The 26,749-nt window shown below is 45.2% G+C and overlaps 1 protein-coding gene across 1 annotated transcript in view; it reads right to left on the bottom strand.

The window, feature by feature from the left end:
• The window catches only part of SMAD4 (SMAD family member 4), a 2,088,766-nt gene that overhangs the window by 915,324 nt on the left and 1,146,693 nt on the right, over positions 1-26,749 (bottom strand). The window contains exon 7 of the mRNA XM_044082137.1: positions 13,389-13,502. Within this exon, the coding sequence (XP_043938072.1) occupies positions 13,389-13,502 (114 nt within the window). The remainder of the gene's footprint in view (positions 1-13,388; positions 13,503-26,749) is intronic.

Here is a 26,749-nt window from a genome sequence, read left to right as displayed (position 1 = left end):
GAACATTGTTGTGGTCAGGGCCTAGGAAAGGAATACAGTACAAATGAAAATCCTTATGAGGTATTTGCTTCCCACAAGTAATGTAATTATTAACTTTTACTGACATCGGTAAGGAGCAAGAAAAAGTTTTCCCAATGGGGTACTTAGCTTTTTAGTTGAAGACTTCGGATCTGAAACTCGAAAACGAAAATTTCTGGAGTCGGCCGACCGGTACTTGCAAACTGCTTCTGCTTCGGGCACCGCGCAGCAAGAAAGACTGTTGTAATGGTATCGGCTGCATGTTTTATACCCCTGACGACCTGACGTCATGGAGGAAGGGACAGCAACCGACGCAGGTCCCAAGACTTTGTTAACCAGGTCGACTGAGGGCAACTAGCCAGCAGATTACCCAAATGTAATGACTGCAACAGTGAAACACGAAGAACATCTTACATAATATTGCTTTGGTTACATAACATATAGCTATATATTTGTTTTGTTGCTTGTCTTTTGGCTTTTCCCGGTTAGGGGTTGCCACAGCGGAACTCTGGTCCGCTAATGATTGGCAGTAGATTTTCACGAACGCCAAGGTGCCAGATCGACGTCCAACCTTCAACGAAGGCTCGCCCATTTACGCAAGTCTTTCGAATGCCACCCAACTGCGGGGAGGACATGCAGACTCCACACAGAAGGCACTCCCCGCACTCCAGCCGAGAATCGAACAGGAGAACCTCTTGCTGTGAGGCAAAAATGCTACCGATGCACCACCGTGGCTATGAATAACATAGAGCTATATATGTGTGAAGCGTAACATTTCTAAATGTCAACTTGTTAATAGAGTTTTGTTACTTTTACATAAATGTAAATTTGCCACAAATCATGTCATAAATGTGATGTCACAAGTGATAATTCAACAAAGGTATTAAAAAAAAAAAAAAAAAAAAAAAAGAAATCACATACATGGAGGGGAAAAAAATTAAGAGTATGTGAGGTGATCCTGGACCCATCTGCCTCACTAAGTCCTTTATCCCATCCAGATGTCCAAGGGACTGGCAACATGGCAGAATCCAAAAGCTCTCACAAGGGGCCCTGGTCGCACACTCTCTTGCCACAGAGGACTGCGGAAATGTTCCACCTCATTCAACTGTGAGAGTGGGTGGAGCATCAGACATTAATATTCTGTCATTTGGTACCCTGACTGTTTTCAGATACTGTTAATGAGGAAATTCAGGGCAAGTGAGACTGATGGATTCCACAGTGTGTGTGCACAAGAACAGACAAAAAAAATCCTCTTAGATGGCTTATCTGTCTTCTGGTAGCAGGCCAACTGATGGAATGAAGATGCTGATTCCATTCATGGCTAGTAAACTGAGAAGCAAGAAAGACTTGAAGATGATATTCACACAGTCTCCTCTAATGCTATTGACATCGTTAACACAGTAGCAAAAGGGAATCAGCCAAATCCTTAGAAGAAGATGCATTTTCAGGATGTCAGGCCAGATGGTCATGCTACCTGCAGACAGGACATACCAACCACTAATTATTGCAGCACTGTGCAATGTACAATGAACATCAAGATTTCCTGGCATGACATATCAGAAACAGATGTTTACTTTCACTGCCATAAACCAGAGTCGGGAACTCACCTGCAGTGTCAGAATGTCAGCAACAGATTAAGCATCCTTCAAGGAAGGATTGCAAGCAAATTAGTGACCACCAGCACAGGCTGGCAAAGCAGAACCTTTCAAAGAGAAATAGCAAGACTTTGTGATGAAATTAACAAAAGCACAGAAAAGTACAGTTTTGTACCTACCATAAATGTACATGTTCGAGTGCTAATACAGCTGCAGTCATAACAGATGGGTTCTCCTGCCGTCAGGCGGGTCCTCGGTCGGCCAAATTCCAAAGTCTAGGTCCGGCGTCGATTGTTGTCGCTTCTTCCCACACGTCAGTGCGACAGGGGTATAAAGGAACCAGCCGACGCCATTTTCTTCAGTTTTTCTTGCCCCAGATGTCAGGTGTCCCCAGAAGGAAGGCAATACATAAATTAGTGTGATAATGCAGTGCAATATAATCAAAATACAGTAGTTGCAAGCAAATACATCATAAATGAAAACCCCAATCAGGTTGTATGAGGATGTGCTAGCCTATAGGCCTGTCCCAAGAGGGGAAGGAGGGAGGGAAACCTGGACTGCAGCTGTATTAGCACTCGAACATCTACATTTATGGTAGGTACAAAACTGTACTATGTTCATCGTGCATACAGCTGCAGTCATAACAGATGGGTAGAATCCCAAAGCTAAGAAAGGGGTGGTAGGCACTAGGTGGAACTAGGAGGAGCCAAAATGCTCTGCAAGACTGCAGTGGCAAAGCCTGCTCTAGATTTGGAGTATAATGGTAGGTTGTAGTGCTTGGAGAAGGTATGCACAGAACTCCAAGTGGCTGCTTCCAAAATATCCTTGGTAGGAACTCCTCTGAGGAAGGCTGCAGAGGTGGCTGTGGCCCTGGTGGGATGAGTTCTAATGCCTGTAGGAACAGTTTTGCCATGAAAGGAATAGCAAAAGCGTATGCAGTGGGCTATCCATTTTGAGATTGTCTGTTTGGAAATTGGCTTCCCTTGAGCTCCTACCGCATAGGCCACAAAGAGCTGTTCTGATTTTCTGAAAGGCTTTGTTCTGTCCAAATAATAAAGTACAGTTTTGTACCTAAATAAATGTAGATGTTCGAGTGCTAATACAGCTGCAGTAATCACAGATGGGTTCTCTGCCGTCAGGCGGGTCCTCGGTCGGCCGAATTCCAAAGTCTAGGTCCGGCGTCGGTTGTTGTCGCTTTCTCTCCTGACGTCAGAGAGGCCGGAGTATATAAGACACAGCCGACGCCATGTTCTTCAGTCTTTCTTGCCCCAGATGTCAGGTGCCCCCAGAAGGAAGGCAATACATAAATTATATATATATATATATATATATATATATATATATATATATATATATATATATATATATATATATATACATATACATGCAATGCAATATAATCCAAAATCAGTAGTTGCAAGCAAATAAACCATAGAAGGATAACCCAGTCAGGTTGTATGAAGAGGGGGTTAGGTCCCATGCCTTTACCAAGTGGGGAAGGAGGGAGGGAAACCTGTACTGCAGCTGTATTAGCACTCGAACATCTACATTTATGGTAGGTAAAAAACTGTACTATGTTCATCGTGCATACAGCTGCAGTAATCACAGATGGGTATAGTCCCAAAGCTACGTACAGGGTGGTAGGTACTAGGTGGAACTGGGATGAGCCAGAATGCCCTGCAACACAGCAGTGGCAAAGCCTGCTCTAGTTTTGGAATATAAAGGCAGGTGGTAGTGTTTTGTGAAGGTATGTACAGAACTCCAAGTGGCTGCCTCCAAAATATCTTTGGTAGGAACTCCTCTGAGGAAGGCTGTAGAGGTAGCTGTGGCCCTGGTGGAGTGGGATCTGATGCCTGTAGGAACAGATTTCCCATGATAGGAATAACAAAACCGTATGCAGTGGCCTATCCACTTTGAAATAGTCTGCTTGGTAACTGGCTTCCCTTGAGCCCCTACAGCATAGGACACAAAGAGTGGCTCTGATTTCCTGAAGGACTTTGTTCTGTCCAAATAGTAACATAGCTGCCTATGGAGGTCTAAAGAGTGCAGCAGCCTTTCCCCTTTGTTTTGAGGATTGGGGTAAAAGGTAGGTAGGTGTATGGCTTGATTTAAAGCTACCCTGGATACCACTTTAGGCATAAATGACGGGTTGGTACGAAGGGAAACCCTGTCCTGATGGAAGATGAGAAATGGCTGTACCGCCATGAGGGCCTGTAGTTCCGAAACCCTACGAGTTGAAGTGATGGCCAGAAGGAAGGCTGTTTTCCAGGACAAATATTGCAAATCTGTTGAGGCAGCCGGTTCAAAAGGAGGCAATGTTAATTTTTCTAGTATGTAATTAAGATCCCAGGCTGGTATTGGTTGTTTCCTTGGTGGTCTTATATTCTTAGCCCCTCTGAGGAACTGTCATAAGAGTGGGTGAGAAAATAAAGGTGGATCCGTGTTGAATTCTGCAGAAATGGCTGAGGCATGGATTTTTATGGAAGAAAATGAAAGTCCACTGTTCAGCAGCTCAGCTAGATACTGAAATACCTGAGGCAAGTTTAGTTTTCTAGGGTCCTGGCCTTTTTTCTCATTCCAAGAGCAAAACCGTTTCTATTTTGCGGAGTAAGCCTTTCTAGTAGATGGCCTTCTGGCCTCCAAAATCACATCCTGCACCTCCTTGGAGAGTAGGGTCTGTTGTGGTGTTAAGGAATTTTCCATGCAGCGAGATTGAGTGTTTTCAGCTGACTGTGAAGAGTTTTGTAGCTGTGCTGAGTCAGCAGAAGAGGCATTAGAGGCAGGGACCAGGGAGGAGTATGTGTTAGGCTCCTCAGGAGTGGGTACCAGTGTTGCCTTGGCCAATCTGGAGCAATCAGTATCATCTTTGGTCTGTCTGCTCTTGCTTTTAAGAGCACCTTGGGCAGAAGAGGCAGAGGTGGGAATGCGTAAACTGTCCATGCAATCCAACTGAATGAAAGGGCGTCCACTCTCCAGGCCTTTGGATGAAAGGTCCTCGAACAAAACTTTTCCAATTGATGATTCCTGTGGGAGGCAAAAAGATCTATGTCTGGCCTCCCCCACGCTTGGATTATCTCTGTAAACACCTGAGGATGCAACCTCCATTCGTGTGGAGCTGTCATATTTCTGCTTAGATTGTCTGCCAGCGTGTTTTCCAATCCTGGCAAGTACTGTGCTTGAAGTTCGATTTGCCATTCCAGAGCCAAAGAGTCATGGCTAGTCTGCACAAGGGGTATGAATGTGTTCCTCCTTGTTTGTTTATGTACCACATTACTGTGGTGTTGTCTGTTCTTATCAGTAATTGTCCTGGATGCAGGAGGTCCTTGAAAGCTGTAATTGCATTTATTACTGCTAGCATTTCTTTTTGATTGATGTGAAGGTGCTTTTCCTTTTGGGACCATTTGCCCTGAATGTACCTGTCCGTCATGTGCGCCCCCCAGGCGTAATCTGAGGCGTCTGTTGTGATGACTTGATTTGCTTGAGGCTTGCAGAATGGGAGGCCTGTGTTTGCTTTACATGCTTGGGCCCACCATAGAAATTCCTTTTGCAAACATGGAATTATTGGTATTATTGTTTCCAAACTGTGACTGTGTTGAGACCATTGGTTTTTTAGGTACCATTGAAGTTTCCTCATATGCAGCTTTGCACATGGGATTAAAAGAATGCAAGATGCCATGAAGCCCAGAGCCTGCAGGATTTTCCTTGCAGTAAGCCTGGTACATTTTGCTAGTATTTTGAAGTACTGAGTTAGTTGCCCCTGTTTTTCTGGCGTAAGATAGGCCATCTGGGTGTTTGTGTCCAGGTTGGCACCCAGGAAAGTTATTTTCTGAGATGGTGTTAGCCTGGATTTCTCTTTGTTGATTGTGTATCCCAGAGAATGCAGTAACCGTGTTACATAAGCCAGATGTTCCAGAAGTATGTGCTTGCTGTCCGCTTGGATCAGGCAGTCGTCCAAATAAGGGTAAATTTGTATCCCTTGAAGTCTGCAGTAGGCAATCACTGATGCCAGGCACTTTGTGAATACTCTGGGCACAGTAGATAAGCCAAAGGGCAATGCAGAGAATTGATAGTGGATTGAACCTGCAAGAAATCTGAGGTATCTTCTGCAGCTTTGTCTGATTGGGACATGCAGGTATGCCTCCTTGAGGTCCAATGTTACCAGCCAAAACTCCTTGCCCAGCATGGGAAGAAGCTGCTGTAATGTGAGCATCTTGAATTTTGGTACGAGTAAAATGTGTTTAGGATGGATAAGTCCAAAATGGGTCTCCAGTCGGTTCCTTTCCTTGGTACCAGAAAAAGTCTTGAATAAAAACCTTGACCTTGTTCGTGAGTAGGTACGTCTTGTATAGCTCTCATGCCTATGAGCTTTGAAATTTGTAGTTGTGCCTCTGCCCTTTGATTGTGTGGCAGGTTTGGCATGCCTCTCATTTTTGGAAGAGTGTGGAATTGAAATTTGTAGCCTCTGTTTACAACGTCCAGGATCCATTTGTCTGTTGTGACAATATGCCAATTTCTTGCAAATAATGCTAGCTTTCCTCCCAAAGGTGCTGCCAGCTGAGACCTGCTTGGCATGGAAATGAGGGAGTCATTGTGTTTGTTTCCTGTATTGTTGTGCACTGTCTTCACCACCTCTTGGTGCTGGAGTTTGCCATTGTCGGCCTCTATATGATCCTTGTGATTGCCCTCTGCCCCTTGTGCGTCTGTATCTACCTCTTTGGGGCTTGTCAGTGGCTGGAAAGGACCAGTTTTTTGAAGGCCAATTTCTGCTAAAACGTGGTGGTTGGACCTGTAAAAAAGCTTTGACAGTTTGCATAGATTTGGCTTTTTCTTCCATTTTCCGTAATATCTCCTCAGCATTAGTACCAAACAGCACATCCTTTTGTAAAGGAGCATCTAGAAGTTTAGCTTTCACATGATCAGGCAAGCTTTGTTCCCTAAGCCAGGCATGTCTACGAATGACTGATCCTGTAGCAGCCGCTCTACTTGAGGCCTCTAGGGCATCATAGCCACACTGTAAGGTGTGTTTACCCACTTGCTCTGCACTATGCATCATATCCTGCAACTCCTTCAAATCTGGTTGTTCAGGTTGAGACATTTTATTCCTTAATTGTGATAACAGGAACTGTTGATATTTAAGCATATGAAACTGACAATTTAAGGCCCTCATGGCTAGGGTGGCCGAGGTATATAACTTTTTCCCCCACCTTTCTAAGGATCTTGACTCTCTTTCGGCAGGAAGTGGATTCTTGGCAGTAGAGGCCTTCAATCCCTTGGGGCGTTGAGAAATGGTTTCAGGGTCAGCATTATGGCTTTTGTAGAGAAATTGGTGAGAGTTAGGAACTCTGTAGTATCTATCAGGTTTGACTGGTGCAGGAGGCAGGGAATACGGGTTAAGGCAAGCCACCGAATAAACATCATCAAGTATGTCCAAAACAGGAGGTATCGCCAGAGGTCTGTGTTGAGGTAACAAAAGAAATTCCCAAGTCTTTTCTTGGAATCGGAAAAGTCTTGGCCTTCCCAATGGAAGTGTTCCCTCAAAGTGTGCAAGGTTTCCCCAAAGGAAAAATCCTCAGGAGGAGATACAGAAGGAATGGACTGCTCTGCATCCGAATCTTCAAAAGGGGAGTAAGAGTGTTCCTCTACATCAGAATGTTCTGATAAAATGGAGCCCTGATCAGAAGAGGGAGAATCTTCCTCCACTCTGGGTCTCTTGTCTGGAGGGGGTTGAGAACCCCTGATAAGAGTAATTAAATCCTCAGCCATTTTAAGCATCTGTTTTTTAGGCATGGGGCCTGGAGAAGGGCCCTGTGCAACAGGCCTCTTGGGATGCCTGGCTGCTTTGGATTTAGTAAAGGCCTTAATACAAAAAGAAGATGAGGGTCTAAAGACACCATGGGTGGAAGTGGACCTGTCCACATTAGGAGGCTCAACATTAGCAATGGCTTCGGTGGTTGTAGTCTGGGAAAGGGCCGAGGTACCTGCGGTCTCGGGTACAGAGGACACTGCCAAAGGAGTGTCGTCGGTAGTCAGGGACTGCAAAGGCGTCTCGCTGAGAACCGGACCATGTGTAGCCGGTTTTGGCGTGGTGTCGGTGGGGACCGCGGACCTCGCGTGTCGGTCCCCGTCCTTGAGTTTTTTGGACAAAATGGTAGTCGGAGTCTCCAACGACATTTTATAATCAAAGGCTTTACCAAAAAAGTGTTGGGCGAACTCCGCCCGACGCTTAATAGTGCGTTTATTGAAAGTAGCGCAAAAGCGACAGCCCGAGACGTCGTGATCTGGGCCTAAACAAGGTATGCAGAGGGAATGGAAATCCTTATGCGGTATTTGCTTCCCACAAGAAATACAATTATTAACTTTGTCTGACATCGGTCTGAGGCAAGAAAAGTTTCCCCAACGGGGTACTTAGCTTTAATGAAGACCTCGGTTTCCAATTTTTTCGTAATTCAGGAGCTGGCCGACCGGCACTTGCGAACTGTTTCTGCTTCGGGCACCGCGCGGCAAAAAAGACTGAAGAACATGGTGTCGGCTGTGTCTTATATACTCCGGCCTCTCTGACGCCAGGAGAGAAAGCGACAACAACCGACGCCGGACCTAGACTTTGGAATTCGGCCGACCGAGGACCCGCCTGACAGCAGAGAACCCATCTGTGATTACTGCAGCTGTATGCACGATGAACATCGTAGTTGTCTGTGGATGTCCAAGGAATGTAGTAATCTCTCCCCTTTGTTTTGAGGATTAGGATAAAAAGTAGGTAAATCTATGGCCTGATTTAAAGCTACCCTGGATACCACTTTAGGCATAAAGGACGGGTTGGTTCGTAAGGAAACTCTGTCCTGATGGAAGATGATAAAAGGCTGGACAGCCATAAGAGCCTGTAGTTCTGAAACTCTACGAGCTGAGGTTATAGCCAGAAGGAAAGCTGTTTTCCAGGACAAATATTGTAAATCTGATGAGGCAGCTGGCTCAAAGGGAGGCAAGGCCAGTTTTTCCAGAATGAAATTTAGATCCCAAGCAGGTATTGGTTGTTTCCTTGGAGGCCTTAAATTCTTAGCCCCTCTGAGGAACGGTCTTGAGAGAGGGTGAGAGAATAAAGGTGGATCAGTGTTGTATTCTGCAGAAATGGCTGAGGCATGGATTTTGATGGAGGAGAAAGAAAGTCCACTGCTTAGCAGTTAAGCCAAATATTGTAGTATTTGAGGTAAATTCAGTTTTCCAGGATCCTGGCCCTTTTTCTCATTCCAGACACAAAAACGTTTCCATTTTGCGGAGTAAGCTTTTCTAGTTGATGGCCTTCTGGCCTCCAAAATGACATCCTGCACCTCCTTGGAGAGTAGGGCCTGTTGAGCTGCTAAGGAATCTTCCATGCGACTAGATTGAGTGTTTTTAGCTGGCTGTGAAGAGTTTTGAAACTGTGCTGAGTCAGAAGAAGAGGCATTAGAGGCAGGGTCCATGGTGGGGAATGCGTCAGGCTCCTCAGGAGTGGGTACCAGTGTTGCCTTGGCCAGTCCGGAGCAATGAGAATCATCTTTGGTCTGTCTGCTTTGGTCTTCAATAGAACTTTGGGCAGCAGAGGAAGAGGAGGGAAGGCATAAATTGTCATTGATGTCCAACTGAAACAGAGAGCGTCCACTCTCCAGGCCTTTGGATGGAAGATCCTTGAGCAGAATTTTGTCAATTGATGATTCTTGTGGGAGGCAAAGAGATCTATGTCTGGCCTTCCCCATTCTTGGATTATTTCTGTAAAAACTTTTGGATGCAATTCCCATTCGTGTGGATCTGTCATATTCCTCCTTAGGTTGTCTGCCAGCGTGTTTTCCTTGCCTGGCAAGTACTGTGTTTATAGTTCCATTTGTAAGTCCATGGCCATGTTCCAAAGTGACATGGCCAGTCTGCATAGGGGGTAAGAATGTGTTCCTCCCTGTTTGTTTATGTACCACATAACTGTGGTGTTGTCCGTTCTTATCAAAAGCTGACCTGGTTGTAGAAGGTCCTTGAAAGCTATAATAGCATTTATTACTGCTAGCATTTCTTTTTGATTGATGTGAAGGTGCTTTTCTTTTTGGGACCATTTGCCCTGAATGCACCGATCTGTCAAGTGCGCCCCCCAGGCGTAGTCCGAGGCGTCTGTTGTGATGACTTGATTTGCTTGAGGCTTGCTGAATGGAAGACCTGTGTTTGTTTGGCATGCTTGAGCCCACCACAGAAATTCCTTTTGCAGACATGGAATTAGTGGTATTATTGTTTCCAAACTGTGGCTGTGTTGAGACCATGTGTTTTTCAGGTACCATTGTAGTTTCCTCATATGCAGCTTTGCACATGGGATTAGTAAGATGCAAGATGCCATGAATCCCAGAGCCTGCAGGATTTTCCTTGCAGTCAGCCTGGTGCAATTTGCTAGTGTTCTGAAGTATTGAGTTAGTTGCTCCTGCTTCTCTGGCGTGAGGTAGGCCATCTGGGTGTGTGTGTCCAAATTGGCACCCAGGAAAATTATCTTCCGAGAGGGTAATAGCCTTGATTTCTTTTTGTTGACTGTGTATCCCAGAGAGTTCAATAACATTATTACATAAGCCAGATGTTTCAGAAGAATGTGCTTGCTGTCCGCTTGGATCAGGCAGTCATCCAAATAAGGGTATATTTGTATCCCTTGAAGTCTGAAGTAGGCAATTACTGATGCCAGGCATTTCGTGAATACTCTGGGCGCAGTAGATAAGCCAAAGGGCAATGCAGAGAATTGATAATGGGTTGAACCTGCAAGAAATCTGAGGTACCTTCTGCAATTTTGTCTGATTGGGACATGCAGGTATGCCTCCTTGAGGTCCAATGTTACCAGCCAAGACTCCTTGCCCAGCATGGGAAGAAGTTGCTGTAGAGTGAGCATCTTGCATTTTGGTACGAGTAGAAATGTGTTTAGGATGGATAGATCCAAAATAGGTCTCCAATCTTTTCCCTTCCTTGGCACCAGAAATAGCCTGGAATAAAAACCTTGACCTTGTTCGTGCGTAGGTACCTCTTGAATAGCTTTCATGTTTATGAGATCTGTAATTTGCCTTTGTGCCTCTGCCCTTTGATTGTGTGGCAGGTTTGGCATGCCTCTCATTTTTGGAGGGGTGTGAAAATGGAATTTGTAGCCTCAGTTTATAATGTCCAGGATACATTTGTCCTTTGTGACAACATGCCAATTTTTTTGAAAATAATGCCAGCTTTCCTCCTAAGGGGGCTGCCATTTGAGACCTGGTTGGCATGCAAAGGGGAAAGTCATTGGGTTTGCTTTCTGAAAGATTGCAAGTTGTCCTCACCACCTCTTTGTGTAGGAGCCTGCCATTTTCTGCCTCTATACGATCCTTGGGATTGTCCTCTGCCCCTCGGGCACCTGTATCTGTCTCTTTGGGGTCTGTCTGTGGCAGGAAAGGACCAGTTTTTGGAAGGCCAATTTCTACTAAAACGTGGGGGTTGAACCTGTAGAAATTCTTTCACAGTTTGCATTGATTTAGCCTTTTCCTCCATTTTCCTTAATACCTCCTCAGCATTAGCACCAAATAGTACATCCTTTTGAAGAGGGGCGTCTAGTAATTTAGCTTTGACATGATCAGGCAAAGCTTGTTCCTTGAGCCAGGCATGCCTACGTATGACTGATCCTGTAACAGCAGCTCTACATGAGGCCTCTAGAGCATCAAAACCACATTGTAAGGTATGCTTACCCACTTGTTCTGCACTATGCATCAAATCCTGCAACTCCTTCAAGTATGGTTGTTCAGGTTGTGACATTTTACTTTTCAGTTGTGATAACAAAAACTGTTGCTATTTTAGCATATGAAACTGACAGTATAAGGCCCTCATGGATAAGGTAGCCGAGGTATATACCTTTTTTCCCCACCTTTCTAAGGATCTGGAATCTCTCTCAGAGGGCAATGGAGGCCTTAACTCCCTTGGGGCCCTGTGAGATGGTTTCTGGGTCAGCAGCATGACTTTTGTATAGAAATTGGTGTGAGGCAGGAACCCTGTAGTACCTGTCAGGCTTAACTGGAGCTGGAGGTAGAGAGTCCGGGTTAAGGCAGGCCTCCGAGTAAACATCATCTAGGATGTCCAAGACAGGAGGTATAGCCAGAGGCCTGGGCTGAGGTAACAAGAGAAATTTCCTGAGCCTTTTCTTGGAATCTGAATAATCCTGGCCTTCCCAGTGGAAGTGTTCCCTTAAGGTAGGCAAAGTTTCCCCAAATGAGTAATCCTCAGGGGGGGATACAGAAGGGATGGACTCCTCCGCATCAGAGTCTTCAAAGGGCAAGTAAGAATGTTCCTGATCATCAGAATGCTCTGAAATAATGGAGCCCTGATCAGAGGAGGGGAATCTTCCTCCACTCTGGGCCTTTTGTCTGGTGGGAGCTGAGAACCTCTGATTAGAGTAATTAAATCCTCAGCCATTTTAAGCATCTGTTTCTTAGGCATGGGGCCTGGAGATGGGCCCTGTGTAGCTGGTCTCTTAGGGTGCATGGTTGCTTTAGACTTTGTGAAAGCCTTGATGGAGAAAGAAGAGGAAGGTCTGAAGACACCTTGAATGGAGGTGGACCTGTCCACATTCTGAGTTTCAACGCCAAGAGTGGCTTCGTATCTGTAGTCGGGTGTGGGCGAGGAGCCTGCGACCTCGGGCACAGGAGACACCGTCAAAGAAGTGTCGCCGGTAATCAGGGGCTGCGAGGGCCTCGCTGAGAACCGGACCACGTGTAGTCGGCTTTGGCGTGGTGTCGGTAGAGGCCGCGGACCTCGTGTGTCGGTCCTTGTCTTTGCGTTTTTTAGACAAAACCAGAGTCGGAGTATCTGACGACATAGTATAGTTAAATGCTTTCCCAAAATAATGCTGGACGAACTCCCGCTGGCGCTTAATAGTGCGTTTGTTGAATGTAGCACAAAAGCGACAGACCGAGACGTCGTGGTCTGGGCCTAAACAAGGTATACAGAGGGAATGGAAATCCTTATGCGGTATTTGCTTCCCACAAGAAATACAATTATTAACTTTGTCTGACATCGGTCTGAGGCAAGAAAAGTTTCCCCAATGGGGTACTTAGCTTTTAAGAAGACTTCGGTTTCCAAATTTTCGTAATCTCAGGAGGTGGCCGACCGGCACTTGCGAACTGCTTTTGCTTCGGGCACCGCGCGGCAAGAAAGACTGAAGAAAATGGCGTCGGCTGGTTCCTTTATACCCCTGTCGCACTGACGTCAGGGAAGAAGCGACGACAACCGACGCCGGACCTAGACTTTGGAATTCGGCCTACCGAGGACCCGCCTGATGGCAGGAGAACCCATCTGTTATGACTGCAGCTGTGTGCACGATGAACATCAATGCTATGACGTCAAAAACACAAAAGGACCTGTACTGACTGGGAATTGGGACAGAAACTGGCATCACAAGATCATGGCTGCTGACCACCACTAACCGAACTACATAACTTCAAGTATGAATCTGCACTGTGATTTCTCCTTGGAGAGGATGAACAGGCACATTGATAGGCACTGCAACGTTTACTGAGGTTGCACATAAATATGAAAAAGAGCTGCAAGAGTAGGAGATCAAAGAGATCGAGAGGTATGGGTATGGCACTTAAACTTATGTTGTACAACCAGCTTGTCTTTAAATCGACCATAACTTAAAAACAATCAATCTTTAAGAACTGATATAAGAGGGTGAGAAATTTTAAAATTAAATGAGTTTGACCTTGAAGGAATATCAGACTGCAGAAACAAAATAATTCACCAAAACTTCGTCGTCTTATCACTTACAATAGTGCCCAGCATGGTGAATAGGGGGGTGATGCTGAAGATGTCCATTCTGGTGATGTGGCATGTTGGGAGTATATGATGCTGGCCGATTTCCACTCCATGTCGTACTGCTGCCTAAAATGAAAGCAAATACTTTACAACTACTTTAAAAGGTAGCACTATTACACAGAACTCCTAAAGCTGCACTGCTTAAGCACACTAGTACCTGTCTGAGAGGAGTTCATGCACTTTTCATTGCAGTAACTGCACTGCGGGTTTCTCCACTGCTTGTTTATGCCATTTCACACTTTTCCATTTATTTGATCAGAATGCAGGTGGAAAATAGCTGTGGTTTAACTAACCATTTTATGACTTCAACAACCAAATAACTGAATAAATGCAATTTACACAAAAATTAAACACAGAACCAAAGCAAGTTCATCTGTCATTCTGGGCATTTTCTGAAGACACACTTCCCAAAGTAAAAGCTGAAGACAAAAAAATAAATTGACGCTTCATAAAAATCAATGCAGATACTACACTTGAGCTCCACTGGAGCCTACTGTTCATGACCACTTCACCATATTCTAATTACAACTCTGAATAAATATAAAATAAGTTATGAAAAATGTATAGTCGTACTTTAGATGATAGCTTAGTCATGCAATATTTGGCGGTTTAACAAGTCTTTTCATTTCTTGATCTGTTTTTAATTACACATCTGCTTTAGCCAAGGTTTTTAAGCCTATAATAGTAATTCCAGTACACAGTTGCACTGTATTTTGCTATTTAAATGGACTGTTAGCATTAAACCCTAGACTCATTCTTATGTACCGAGTGTATGCCAGGCCATATCAGGACTAGCATTTGCATTAAGGCATTTTTAGACTTGTCAACCCAAAGATAATTTTACCTCCCACCCACCTTTTTGGAGTTCTGTTCTTAAACCCAGTGTATCTGTTGTTGCCTGCCCTTTATGACAATCTGGCATAATTCCTCTCTCTCCTACTTTACTGGCTGTTGACAATAAGCACATAAGTATGACTTTGCAAAGTCTCTCTCCTTTAACTAATCACCAGACTAGAATACCTTTGATAAAAATTGCTTAATACTGAGTGTACTGACAATGTTTGCACTGACTGCAGTTTCAAATTACTGACTTTTTACTACAATTAGATTGCTGGTTCCTTCTGGTGGCAGGTGGTGGTTTCCACGCTAGTTGTTTTGTACTGGACTTCACATTTTCAGTACCAAGTCCACCCAAACATTATCCTAAACAAACCAAACTTCAGGCAGTAATAGTCACCCATTCAGTGATTCCAGTCAGAATAATGGATCAGCACTTCCCAACAACTTCTGTAGCCAGCCGGATGGGTATCTTGAGACAGTGTAACAATTGCATCATAATGGCAATCATCTATTACTCAAACACACGTGAGATATGTACATATATGTCCTTTGAGGCAAAAAAAATCAGACACAGTAAACAAAGACACCTAAATAACACACACCATATACCACACTTCATCAAGGCCCTCACAATCCACATAAGCTATTATAAGATGAGGTTCTAAAGATTAACATGTCTAAAACTCAAACACTTCCAAAATGCAACACAGGCAAAAAGCACACTCAGCAAGTTAAGCCTACTGCCTCACGCAGCACAAGTTTTTCAGAAGTCATGAATGCTGAGCCTGCAAGGCATGCATTGATCCAACCAAACATTTTTGTTTAAGATAACTCCACTGAAAGACATACAGATGTATCTTTTATTATGCTGAATGAAAAAAGTGACTGTTAGTTGCTTGTGCGGTGCCAGGATCAGTCAGATTACACATGCATAAAAGTCTTTGAAAACTACAGTTAAGTATACTTACCATAAATGTAGATGTTAGAGTGTATTCAATGTTGCAGTTCTGACTTGTGGGATTTCCCGCCGTGGAAGCCCTTGGCTGTCCTGACTACAAGAAAATATTTTCCCCTTCTTCTGAAGTCCAATAAGTAGCAGCTGCCCCTAGTTTTCATTTGAGACCATGAGTCTGGGACCCTGTATTCCAGAATAAGTGTGACTGAGGAAAGGGGGGGTCAAGCTTGAATGAGAATGTCAGCATCCTAGCCTATGTCACAGGCCAGAGGAGGAGGGAGGGAAAGAATAATGCAACAATGAATACACTATAACATCTAGATTTATGGTAAGTGTACACAATGGTACTATGCTTTTCATGTTTCACTGTTGCAGTCCTGACTTGCGAGATGATTCCCAAAGCTGAAAAAAAGGGTGGATGGAAAGACTACAGAGACAGGCAAGGATGCCCTGCAAAAGAGCAGTGGCAAATCCTGCTCTTCACTTGAAAAAGGTGAGAAGATAGTAATGTTTGAAGTTATGCACTGAGGTCCAAGCAGCTGCTTCCAAAATGTCCTTGGGGGCCACCGCATTAAAGGAAGGCAAATCAAGTAGCCATAGCTCTAGTGGAATGGGCCCTCACAACATCAGGAGGCTTCTTACCATGATGTCTATACCTAAAGGAAATACAGTGGGAGACCCATTTGGAAATAGTTTGTTTTGAAACTGATCTCCCCTCAGAGCTACAGGTAAAGGCCATAAAAAGTTGGTCTGGCTTCCTGATATTCTTGGTTCTGTCTAAGCAGTAACACAGTTGCCCTATGCACATCCAAAAAATGGATGCCCTAAGGGTTAGGAAAAAATGTAGGCAAGTTTGTCTGGTTTAAGGAAGTCATATGTCACCACCTTGAGCATAAAGGAAGGGGTGGTCCTGAAAGACACTATGTCTGGGTGGAAAATGATGAAAGGTTCCACTCACACAAGGGTCTAAAGCTCTGACACCCTTCTGGCTGAGGTAATTGTTAATAGGAAGGCTGTCTTCTAAGTCAGCAATTTTACATCAGCAGAAGCCACTGGTTCAAAGGGAGGAAGGGGGAGCTTCTCCAAAATGAAATGTGAGGTTCCAGGGAGGAAAAGGAGGTTTCCTGGGAGACCTACTGTGGACAACCTCTCTCAGAAACTGTTTCATGAGGGGATGTGAAAAGAAAAGAGACTGAGAAGGCAGACAGGCAGAAACAGTCGAAACATGAATTCCTATGGAGGAGTAGGAGAGACCATTTTCAAAAAGGCTGGATACGTATAGCAGGATGAAAGGAATCTGAGCCTAACAAGGATTTGTCCCTTCTGTCTGCACCAAAGAATGAATCTTTTTCATTTGGTGGAGTAAGACTTCCTAGTGTTAGGTCTCCTGGCCTCTTTTGGAATGCCCAGGACCTGCTTGTTAAGGAGAGACCCCTTCCATGGGATTAAGGTATCACCCAAGCTATCAATTTGAGTGTGGGCAGGTTGGGGTATATTATTGTGACCATGTTCTGTGTTAGCAGGTCCACTCTCTGTAGCAGTTGCAATGGCTCCCTCTTGGTTAGACTGAGAAATAGAAGGTACCAGTGCTGCTTTGGCCAATCTGGGGCTATCAGATTTTACCCTTGGTACTTCCCTTATTTTCAGCAATACCCTGAGCAGCAGTGGTACTGGGGAGGGGGGCATAAAGGAATAGGCCTGTCCAAGGAAAGGAAAAGACATCTGTCTTCCAGACGGACTTCATTTTGCTCCTGGAGCACAACTTTTTCAAATGAGCATTTTCTTTGGTGACGAAAAGGTCTAGTTGTGTCACTCCCCATTTTTTCGCTATACTGGGAAATGCTTCCCGATGCAACTGCCACTTGTGGAGAGCTGAAAGGCTCTTGCTGAGGTGATCTGCTAGTTGACTGGTTTCCACTGATAGATACTATGCCATGAGGTGCAGATACAGGGAGTTTGCTATTTTCCAAAGGTCCAGTGCTAGGCGACAAAGGGGAAGGAAGTGGGCCCCCTGCCTGTTTATGTACCACATAACTGTGGTATTGTCTGTCTTCACCAGGAGGACTCCTGGTGTCCAGTTCTGTGGAAGGTAATCAGGCCTTCTTGGACTGCCACTAGTTCTTTTAGGTTGATGTGTTTGTTTTGAACTTGGAGTCCCATTTGCCTCGAGTCTGGAGGATGCTGAAGTGGGCTCCCCAGGCTACTTCTGATGCAATGTCAAGAGTTTGGTCCTGAGAGATAAACCTGAAGGGAAGGCCCACACTGAGGGAGAATGCTTGGGTCCAACAGGCAAACTCTTTCGTGAGGCAAAGAAGCAGTTTTATTCTGAAGATGAGAGGCTGTGAATGTTGGCACAACACATTTTTGAGATACCAGTGCAGCTTACTCATATGCAGTCTGGCCAGGGGTTCATGAGAATGCAAGAGGCCATGTATCCCAGGGCCCTGATATACTCTCTGGCTGTGAGGTATTTCCTGTCCAAAATCTTTCTGAATTAAATACTTAGAAAGGTGCAGACAAAGGAGAGCCTTCTAAAGAGCCAAGTACAGTAAGGCTACTAGAAACACAATCCTGATAGTGGAGTTTGAGATTTCTGTATATTGATGGTGAAACCCAACTGAGGTTGGCAAGTGTTGGGTATAAAGCAGGTCTGCTTTGAGTTTTTCTAGGCTTTCTGCCTGAATGAGGCAATTGTCTAGGCATTGGTAAGCCTGAATTCTCTTTACCCAAAAAAAGGCGATCATCAGGGCTAGGCATTTTGTGAAGATCCTGGGTGCAGTAGGATAAGTTAAAGGCCACAGCACAGAATGTAAAGCTCCTCAAACCTGCTCTGAACAGCAAGAATCTTCTGTGTGATTCCGCTATGGAGATATGGAGCTATGCATCTTTTAGATCTAAGGTTTTCATGAAGGTGTTGGGGTTAATCATGGGCAGTAGTTTTTATAAAATTAGCAATTTGAATTTTGGGACCTGTAAGAATCAGCTGAGGCTTGACAGGTCTAGAACTAGCTTCCAGGTACCTTCTTTTCTAGGAACTAACAAAAATCTGAAGGAAAAAGTTTTCCTTACAAGGATTTTGCTATGGGTTCCACAGAGCCTCGAGCGCACAGATGCTCTACTTGGATTAAGACTTCTGTCTTTTTGTTTGAAGGACTGTCTGGGAAGCCTAAGCGAATTAAGGGTTGTTTGAACTTGAGTTTGTAACCTCTCTGAATGATGTTCAGCACCCATAGATCACCAGTAATGACAGTCCAGTTGGGAAGAGTGTTGGGGAGGAAGAAGGAGGCAGTGACGTGCAAAAGTCATTACTGCTCCCTGCTAGGTCCCTGGGGATGCGATCCCAAAGGCCTAATGGGGTCAGACTGCCACTGTTTAGGCCACTGGTGCCGTCTTTGGCTCCTTTCCCTACGAAGTTTCTTTTGTCTAGGCTTAGACTGGAGAGCTGTAAAGGACCAATATTTGGTAGGATAATTCTGGATGAATCAAAGGGGCTGGGGGCATGAAAGAAGTCCTTGACAGTTTGAACACACTTGGCCTTATCCTCCACTTTCTTAAGGGTAGCTTCAGCCTTAGGTCCAAAAAGAAAACCTTTGGCTAAGGGGGCATCTAGGAGACTGGACTTAACATGCTCAGAAAGGGGCTGATCCCTCAGCCAGGCATGTCTTCTACTGACAGATCCTGTGGCTGATGCCCTGGTGGAAGCTTCCAAGGCACGACAGCCACAATGTAGAGAATGCTTACCCACCTGAGAGCAGAAGTTGCACAGATCCATTAACTCCTTTGAGAGGGCCTTATTTTCAATCCACATTAGTTTCTGTTTCATCAGGTAAAAATAATTTCCTGGTACTTCACCATTTCAAACTGGCAGTTCAACACCCTCATGACAAGGGTAGCAGAGATGTAGATTTTCTCCCCAAACCTGTCTAAGGCTCTGCTTCCTTATCTGTAGGCAAAGAGTTTTAGGATGACCTAGCTTTTGCTCCCTTAGGGCCTGGAATCACCACTTCAGGATCTGACACAGGGTTCTTAAAAAGGTGTTTATGGGAATCTAGAACCCTGTAAAATATGTCAGGCTTACAAGGGGTAGGGGGGGCAGAGAGTCTGGTTGTAAAGAATCTAGAAAGACATCATCTACTCCTTCTAAGACTGGCGGAATGGCAAGGGGTTTATGTTAAGGGAGATTAAGAAATTCCCTAATCCTTCTCTTGGATTGAGGGTAGTCCTGTGCTTCCTATCTGAAGTCCTCCCTCAGAGCATGCAATGTCTCCACAAAGGAAATATCCTTGGGAGAGGAGCCTGAGGCAAGGTTCTCCTCAGAGTCAGAATTCCCACAGGAAGCAACTAATACACCCTTCCTCAAAGGTGATTCATCCTGATCGAAAATCAACCTCAGAGTTAAAAGTAACAGAAAATTACTGTGGTGGAGTATCCCTCTCTTTTACCAGGGTATGTTTCAGGGAAGGTAGGTGTCTGGATCTGACCAAGGAAATCAAATCCTCGGACAACCTCATTAGGTCTTGTCTGTAGGCCCGGGAGTGGAAGCTGACAGGGCTAGGCTGAGGTAAGGTGGAAGTAGCTTTTTTGTGAACGGTCTTAAGTTTTGGCTTAGGACCGACCTCCACACTAGCAACTGACCAAACAACTCCAGCGAACAGCAGGTCAATGTAATCTGCTGATGACGCGAAGAACCATTATCAGTTTTAGAGCAGTCATCAGAAGTTACAGCCTGTGAAGCAGTTCCAGTCCAAACCAACAGGTTAAGTTGTTTGGCCTGTAAGGAATTAGAGGAACCAAGAGGCATATCACTCGCCAAATGGGTACGGATAGAGGCCTGTACCACCACCTCGGTATTCGAAGAGGGCTGCGAAGGCTCCTCCCCTCACTCGGCAATTACAAGTTGTGGAGGACTGGCCAATGATGAACAAGCATCGTTTGAGGTCCTAAATCTGAAGTGCTTTTCCTTATTCCACCTAGAGAGATCTACTACATCAGGTCAACCGGCAAACGACATGGTACACAAATGCACTGGCGACTCACTGAAATGTTAGCTAGATTCTCAGCCCTATGCTTGATAGTTCTGCTATTAAAGCGAACACAAACTGACAGGAACATCGTGCTCTGGTCCCAAACAAGTCACACGAAAGTAATGAAAGTCCCAGTGTGGCAGCTGTTTGTCACAGTGGAGACTGTTATTAACTTTCTCTGACGTTAGTCAAAAAGCACATGAAAAATTCCCCAATGGGGTACTTAGCCTTACACATCATCTTTCTCTGGTGTGGCCCAACAGACACACTTACTAGCATGCTGCTTTGGTCTTCAATGGCAAGAAAGAACTGAGGCCATAGTGCTGGCCAACTCCTTTTACACCCAAACATAGCGACATTGGATAGGGCATCCGCTGGCTACAGAAAGAGGGAAAATATTCTGTTAGTTGGGCCAGCCAAGGGCTTCCACGCAGGAAAATCACACAACACAGAACTAACAGTGAAACACTAAGAACATGTACAGTTGTGTAAGAAAGAATAGCTGTGCAAAATCTTACCATAACCACAGGTGTCCTCTTCCATGTTGCAGTATTCTTACTGTGGGATCCTCCACCTCAGGCGACCCAAACTTCGGGTCTTATACAAAAGCTTTCAGCCTGGCTGCTGTTGGTGCATGGGAAGTTACACTTAGAGCTATAAAACATGGACCTTAAATGCAACGTCTGCATGCAGACCTCAGAACTAACTGCCCAGTTGGACAGTAGCCAAGGAGATGCCAAAAGATGTCCTTCAGACTGGTGGAATGCCACAGACTGTCCAAAAATGAACCTAGTGCCGGTAGGGGGTCTGTGAAGGCCCACAGATTTGTAGATATGAAACTAGGGGGTCAGGAGGGAGAGGAAGGAATACTGCAACATGGAAGAGAAGGACATCTATGGTTATGGTAAGATTTTACACAACTATTCTATGTCCTTCTATTCTCATGTTGCAGTATTCTTAACTGTGGGAGAGTATTACAGCTCAGGAAGGAGGAAGGGTGGAAGTAGAGGTAGTGGATTCCAGAAATCCTTGCAGGATTACCCTTGTGAAACCTGCTTGAGATATGGTTCAATTTGTAATGTTTGGTGAAGGTATGTGCAGTGGACCAGGTGGCTGCCTCAAGGTTGGCAGCTGTGTCTAGGCCTTTGAAGAAGGCTTTGGAGGAAGGTACTGCTCTAGTAGAAGAAGCCCTGATCCCGATTCACGTCTTTTCCGTGGTATAAATAGCAGAAACAGATAGTTTTCCTGATCCAACAGGAAATAGTCTGTTTGTAGACTGCCTTGCCCAGGGCTCTGGGATGGAAGGAAACAAGAAGTTGATTTGATTTTCTGATTGACTTGGTTTTGTCTAGATGAAATCTTAATTGTCTGTGAACATCCAGGGAGTGTAGTATTTTCTCATTGTCATTCTGGGGGTAGAGAAGAAGGTTGGTAAGTGAATGGAATCATTTAGTGATAGCTCGTTGACCACTTTGGGCATGAAGGGGGGGTTGGTGTGCAGGGCCACCCTATCTTTATGGAAGATAGTGTAATGAGCACATGTCACGAGTGCCTGTATCAGAGACCCTTCTTGCTGAAGTGAGGGCTACCAGCAAAACTGTTTTCCATGTGCACATCTACAGGAATGCAGAAGTGGCTGGTTCAAATGGAGTCAGTGTAGGTTTCTCCAGGATATAATTTAGGTCCCAGGATGGTGGGGTAGGCCTTTCCAGGTGTTCTTATGTGTAAGAACCCCCCCCCCTTTAAGAACAATTTAACATCCAACCTGGAGAGTAAAGGAGGTTCCAGAGGTAGGCAGGCAGATATAGCAGAGAAGCGCACTTTCACTGAATAGTATGAAAGATCTACTTTAATCAGCGCACACACATAAGCTAAGACTAAAGGGACATGCACTAGATATCTTTGGAGACATTTGGGGAATCTCTCCCATTTAGAAATGTAGGATCTCCTCGTATTGGATTTCCTGGCCTCCTGCAGGATGGAAAGCATATCCTGTGTGTAGTGGTGTCTGAAGGGTACTAGAAGTTTATCGCTCAGAGAATGAGGCTCGGCATCTCTAGGTGTGGATGGATGAGGGTTCCCCTTCTGTTGTGTGAATAGGTCCACCTCCTGAGGTAATTTGTGGTGAATGCCCTTGGCGAGAGACTGTAGAAGGGGGGAGCAATGCTGCTTTGGCCAGTATGCAATCACCAGCAAGATTTTTGGCATCTAGTTTCTGATCTTCAGGAGGACTTTCTGAATGAGAGGGAAGGGGGGTAAGGCATACAGAAACTGTCCCTTCCATGAGATGGTGAAGGGGGGTCCACTTTCCAAGCTAGGGGAGAGTGGTGTTTGGTACAGAATTTTCTCAGTTGTCTGTTCTGGGGGCAGGCAAACAGATCTACATGTGGTGTACTATGTCTAGGAAAACGTCCCTGTGTAACATGCACTCGAGATGTAGAGAGAATTATCTGCTAAGAGCATCTGCCTGAAGCTTGCCCTGGGAAAAGATGCATGTTGCCTGTAGAGCTAAGTTGTTCTGTGAGGCAAATTCCCAAATTTTCATTGCCAGCCTGCATGGAAGGTAGGACCTGGCTCCCCCCCCCCCTGTTTGTTGATGTACCACATGAAAGTGGTGTTGTCTGTGAAGATTAACAGAGGGCCTGGCTGAAAGATAGGGAGATAGGCCTTCAGGGCTAAATGAATCGCCGTCATTTCCTTGACAATGATATGTTTCCTCAAAAGGGATGCCTGTCAAGGTACTTCGACCTTGAGTCCTTTCATGGTAGCCCCCCAGCCCAGATCCGAGGCATCTGTGTGCATATGTTGAGCTGGTGTGGGGGGTAGGAGGGGTACCCCTGAATTCCTTTGAACCCGTTGTATCTAACACCTTAGTTCTGTTTGTAGACAAGGTAGGGTGGGTGTTTGGAAGTCTAGCGGATGGCTGTGCTGGGACCATACGTTCTTTAAATACCACTGCAGCTTCCTCATGTGCATCCTGGCTTGGGGAAGCATAGGGATGGTGGCTGCCATAACACCCATAAGGTGTATAAACTGTCTTGCTGACAGCTGGTCTACCTGGAGGAGGTCTTGGAAATGGTTTGTCAGGGAGCTTACTCTGTCTTGGGGTAAAAATGCTTTCATTAGGTCTGCCGAATCCTGCAACCCAGGAAGACCTTGCGTTGTTTTGTGGATAGGGATGACATGGGGAGGTTCAGTGTGAAATTCAGTCTCTGAAGCAGGGACATGGAGAACTGGAGATGTTTTTTGAGGGTCTCTTCTTTTTCTGCAAGGATTAGAATATTGTCTAGGTAGGGATAGATCTATATGCCCTTGGTCCTGCAGAAGACTTTGGTGGGAGCTAGGCATTTGGTGAAAACCCTTGGTGCAGTGGACAAACCAAAGGGCAAGGCAGTAAATTGAAAATGAGTGCAAGGCTCAGCAAAGCGTAAGTATTTCTTGTGGTTTGGGTGTACGGGGATGTGGAAGGTAATGCTCCTTCAGGTCCATAGCAGCAATGAATGATTGTGGTGGCACAAGTGGAAGCATGGTCTGTAGGGACAGCATTCTAAAAGAGGGAACTTTTAGAAAAAGATGTAGAACGGATAGGTCCAGGATTGGTCTCCAAGGTCCATCCTTTTTTGAGACTAGAAAAAGTCTGGAGTAAAAACCTTTGCCTTCTTGTCCTGATGGGGTGGGTTCTATGGTGCCTTGGCGCTCGTAGATCTTGGATAATGTGGGGAATTAGGTGAAGCTACTTTTTGGGTGGAAAAGGAATGCCCTGTGGGGTGGGTCTTTTCTGCTAGAATAAGAAACATCCTTTTTTCCACTACTGACAGCACCCAGCAGTCTGTGGTGATTTCATTTTAAAGGGCCAGACAGTGAGAGAGGCGAGAGGACAGGGGGAGATGGGCAAGGCAGTCATGCATTGTTGCCATTATTTTTGTCCTGAAAGGATTGTCCTTGGGTTGGCTGGGAAGAGGTAGTCCTTGAAGAGGATTGCCTCCTAGTCCCTTTTCTATACCTGGTAGAAGGGGTGGTCGTGGAGAGGGCCCTTCTGACATAGGATGTTTTGGCAGGATAATTTCTATAGTACTTGGGTATAGGAGATACAAGCAAGTGTTTAATATCTTGTAGCTCTTTGCTCTTCTCCTGTAGATTTTTAAATAGTTCTCCAGACTGCTTACCAAACAGAAGGCTATGATCAAGAGGAGCATCTAGGATTTTGGACTTAAAATCTTCTGACAGTGGCTGGAGCCTAAGCCAGGAGAATCTACGCAGAACTGATGCAGTTGCAGCTGATCTAGCAGAGGCTTCCCCTCCATCATAACTGCATCTAATGGAATGACTGGCCACCTGGGATGCCAGGGATAGCTTAGATGCTACTTCAGTTTTGTTAGGAGAGTCAAGCAGGGAGCTCAGAGTACAGGCTTGGGATACCAAGTCCAAGGCATATTTTACCAAATGTGCTTGGTAGTTAATTGCCCTGAAGGCCAGGGTGGAAAAGGTGCAAGTCTTCTTGTCCAGCCTATCCATAATTTTACTGACTTTACCTGAAAGTAAAAGGGACTGAAAAAGAGACCAGTCTAGATTGTCTATCTGGGGCCACAGCTATAACAATAGGGTCTGCCAAGGGAGGTTTTACTAAGAATTAGTGGTCATCACGCACCTTATAGAAACGGTCTGGTCTCTTTGGGGCAGGTGATTGAGAGTCAGAGTTCTTACAGCAAGAAGCAAATGCATCAAGGTATGCAGGGATCACTGGAGTAATGGCTGATGGGGAGGGTGATTCAACCTACAGCAACTCAAAGTATCTTTTTTGAGTTACTGTCATTTGGGAATTATTCCTTCATCTTAGTGATAGTTTCAACAAATGTTATGTCCTCTGGTGGGGAATCTCCTTCAACAGAATCCTCATCTGGAGAAAAATATTCCAGAGGGAAGGCTATTTGGGATGAGCAGGTGACAGACTCTTCAGTGCAAGAGGAGAGGGCCTCTCCTTCTTCTCCTGGGGAAAAGAGGGAAGGAGTGACGTAGCAAAAGTAGGCCTTGGGCTGAGCGCTGGAACAGAGGCGGCTGAGGAGGTTGTCGGCCTAAGGGCCATGAAGGCCTGCATCAAGAACTGAGAAAAAGACTGCCAGTCCGGTTGTCCTTCAAGAGAGATAGATAAATGTTTAATTTTTTTGCCTTCTTTTCATAAAGGAGTAGTTTTGGGAGACAGTGTAGGCCTTGATTCTGGGGCCTTACCAAAGGAAGAAGACTCAGATTCCTGAGATCCAGAAGGGCATCTGGTGGAACCTGGTTCCCCCACAACTTTGGAAATAAATGACGTCTGAGAAAACTCCGGGGACGTGCCGGCCGGTGCTTTGGAAACCGCTTCCTCAAGGGGAGCCATAGAATCAGATGGCTCTAGCAGATGTCCCACAGCCCTTATATTGGTGGCTGGTGGGGCTTCCGACAAAAGAGAGGCAGTGATAATAGGCTGTGAAACTATGGCCTTTTTCTTTGGTGGTTCCATCGGGTCGGCCGATTCCAGATCCATCCTAAGGACTAGCTTCTTAAGCCTTTGATTTTCTAAGTACAGGTTAAGGGCAGCCAAACGGCTTCTAAGAGTCTTAGGGACGAAGGATTGTCAAATGGAACAACAGGTATGGTTCTGCTCCTGGCCTAGACAAAAGACACAATGGTCATGGGTGTCCTTATGTGGAATTCAACACCCACATCGCCATTTAGCCTTCTTAGCGGACATTGGCTAATGCGAAAACAGCAAACCAAACTCAAGCAATTAATATAACTAAGAAATCCCCAACGGGGTACTTAGCTTTAGACATCTTGATAGACAGGAGCAATGTGATCAAGCCAACTTTCAACTGCGTCAGAAAATTTCTGAGGTCTGTGCGTGCTGATGTCACATTTAAGGTCCATGGCTTATGGCCCTACGTGTGATGTCCCACGCACCAAGAGCAACCAGGCTGAAAGCTTTTGCATAGGAGCCGACATTCGGGTCACCTGAGGCAGAGGATCCTAAAGTAAGAATACTGCAACATGAAAATAGAAGGACATAATACAGTTGAGTACACTTTCCATAAATGTAGATGTTTGAGTGTACTCACTGTTGCAGTCATTACATTTGGGTTATCTGCTTGCAGGTAGCCCTCAGTCGGCCTGATTATCAAAGTCTTGGGTCCTGCATCGGTTGCTATCTCATCTTCCATGACGTCAGGTAGTCAGGGGTATAAAGCATGCAGCCGACATCATTACATCATTTTTTTCTTGCCCCAGATGTCAGGTGCCCCCATAATGGGAAGCAATTATATACAAGGTTACACCTCCAACAAAAAGCAAATACACCAGAAAGCTTAAAGCATAGTAAACAGGAATAGAGGTACAGTAGATAGAAGTCAGGGGGCTGGAGGGAGGATAACCAGGACTGCAACAGTGAATACACTTGAACATCTACATTTATGGTGTGTACACAACTGTACTATGTTCTTCGTGTTTCACTGCTGAAGTCA

Source organism: Protopterus annectens, chromosome 1.part1 (assembly GCF_019279795.1).
Source record: "Protopterus annectens isolate FY-2018-M chromosome 1.part1, PAN1.0, whole genome shotgun sequence".
NCBI classification, from domain to species: Eukaryota; Metazoa; Chordata; order Ceratodontiformes; family Protopteridae; genus Protopterus; species Protopterus annectens.
Note: the sequence above shows the minus strand (reverse complement) of the source record. Positions and strands in the feature narration are given on the sequence as shown.